Below are 2,214 nucleotides of genomic sequence, written 5' to 3' on the forward strand. Positions count from 1 at the left end.
AGCAGCAAGTTGCCGCCTCGTGCCTCACCCCCGATGCACAAGCTGGCCCAACACAAAAGCGCTTGAAGATCTCGCCGTCTAGCAACAGGCGCTGCTGCGGCTGCAGCGTAGCTGCTGCTGCAGTTGCACTTGCTGCAGCTGATGCTGAAAGGATAAACTGGTTCCACTCAGCGGACCCCGGCACGGCCCTTGCTGCTGCTGCAGCCCCTGATGCTGCAGTAACAACAGCAGGAAAGTGCTGCAACTGCAAGCTGCTGCAGCAGGGAGGGGTGACAGAAGCAGCCGCGGCATCGAGAGCAGCAAAAGCAGAAGACAGCCGCGCTGTAGGCGACAACAGCAGATTGGATGCTGTAAGCGCCACAACTCCAGTTGCTGCTGCACGGAGACAAAGAGCATCAGCAACAAAACGAACAGAAGCAGCAACGTAGACGAGCGCGACGCAGGTCCATATACAGGATGCACAAAGACGCCAGCAAACACAAAACGAAAACGTATCCTGAGGGCAGCGGTAGATCTGCTGCTGCTGTTCTGGAAGCAGCAGCAGCTGCAGCAGCAGCAAGNGGAACAGCAAAAGACTGACAAGCAGCAGCAGCACCAGGTAATTTTACACCGCGCGGATCGTGATTGGGAGCAGCGGTATCAGCAGCAGCAGCTAACAGCAACCAGTTGTGCATGGGTGCACCAGAATAGGGGCCGTGCTTGAGGTCCTTTCTACAGGAGCCCCCTCAGGTAGACCACTGGCATGCTTGTGTGACAAGTGGGCAGTTCGACTGACCAGTGGGCTGTTCAACTGCAGGACAAAAGACTGGCAGCAGATGATGCCAAGCGCCATGGGCCCCAAAGTGCTGCAACGCGGCGCTCCACAGGAGACCCCGCAGGCCGTTGTTCCCGGAACTCAGTGGCATCCTTTCCTGTTGCTGCAGCAAGCAGCAGCACCACAGACAACCGCAGGAGAGCGCGCTGCTACAGCTCGCAGCACACCGACAGAAGCGCCTCCTAAACGCCCCCGTTGCCCTTCCCGGGTCAAGCAGCAGCCAGCAGCAGCAAACAACCACAAGCAACAAGTTCCATGCAACACTGTCTATGGCGGCAGGTCAATGGCCTGGCTGCTCTGCGCAACTGCTGCTGCTGCTAGCATCGTCTTGGGCAGCAGGAGAGATAGGCAGCAGCAGCACAAGAAGCAGCGGCGAGTCCGCACACAGCAGCAGCAGGAGCAACCGCAGCAGCCAAAAGACAGGAGGATAGAAGCCACACTCCATAACGCGCAAACAAACTCCTGTGGGCAGCAGCAGCTCGAACGGCGGAAGCAGCAGCAGCAATACCAGCAACAGCAGTAGCTGTCGTACCAGCGCCTCAGCGAAGGCTCGGCGGCTGCGGGGGTCGAGGGGGCGAGCAAAGAGAACATTTAGCACCTCACGTGTGAGCTGCACACGGGCGTTGTGGCTGCTGGTGTTTGTGGCGGTGCTGCTGCTGCTGTTACTGCTGCTGTTGTGCTGCTCGCGATGTTGCAGCAGCAGCCGGGCGGCAGGCGTCGGCACTCCTGGACTTGTTCCTGCTGCCCCCACCCCCGTACCTCCAGCTGCTGCAGCATTTTCTGCTGCTGCAGCAGGGCTGACCCTTGCAGGATGTGGGTTTTGCTGTTGCTGCTGTTGCTGTGCTAGTGGACCTGGGAGACCAGCAGGAGCCGACGCAGCGACAGCAGGACCTGTCGGTGCTGTTGAAGAGCTGGCAGCAGCAGCAGGAGTTGCCGCTGCTTCCTCGTCCTCAGCTGTGGAACATCCGCCCAAGCGCAGCAAAAATGCTTCAAAGAGACCCGCATCCACTGCAGGTGGCACTGCCCCAGACTGCAGCAGCTGCAGCGATGTCGGGCGTTTCTGTGGGTCGTTTTGCAGCAGCAACCTGCAGCAGCAGCAGCAGTAGCAGGAGCAGCAGCAGCGCACATATGGTGTTGCCTTTGGTGCACGGATGCTTCCTGCCAAAGGAAGAGAGAAGGACCAGCAGGGGCAGCGCCAAGGAACAAAGGTAGCAGCAGCACCAGCAGCAGGAGGGGCAGCAGCAAGAGCAGCAGCAGCAGCGAGAACAGCAGCATTAGTATCAGCAACTAACTCAGCGATAGCACAGGCCCGCGGGGGAATATATCCCTTGAAGTTCGTGCGCATGGCTTCCCGACTTGTCAACCGCGCGACCACCGGGCAAAGCAGCCACAGCTCCAGA

General features: G+C 59.4%; 1 protein-coding gene across 1 annotated transcript; it reads left to right on the top strand.

Annotated features, from left to right (window-relative positions):
• Positions 1 to 815: 815 nt before the first annotated feature.
• On the top strand, positions 816 to 1,337 carry EMH_0087860 (uncharacterized protein; the record flags this gene model as incomplete). Its single annotated transcript, XM_038022931.1, has 1 exon — positions 816 to 1,337. The coding sequence occupies one exon, from the start codon at positions 816 to 818 to the stop codon at positions 1,335 to 1,337; it is 522 nt and encodes a 173-aa protein (XP_037878785.1).
• Positions 1,338 to 2,214: the final 877 nt, after the last annotated feature.

This window comes from Eimeria mitis, genomic scaffold (genome assembly GCF_000499745.2).
Source record: "Eimeria mitis Houghton genomic scaffold, Emh_scaff6509, whole genome shotgun sequence".
Classification (NCBI taxonomy): Eukaryota; Apicomplexa; class Conoidasida; order Eucoccidiorida; family Eimeriidae; genus Eimeria; species Eimeria mitis.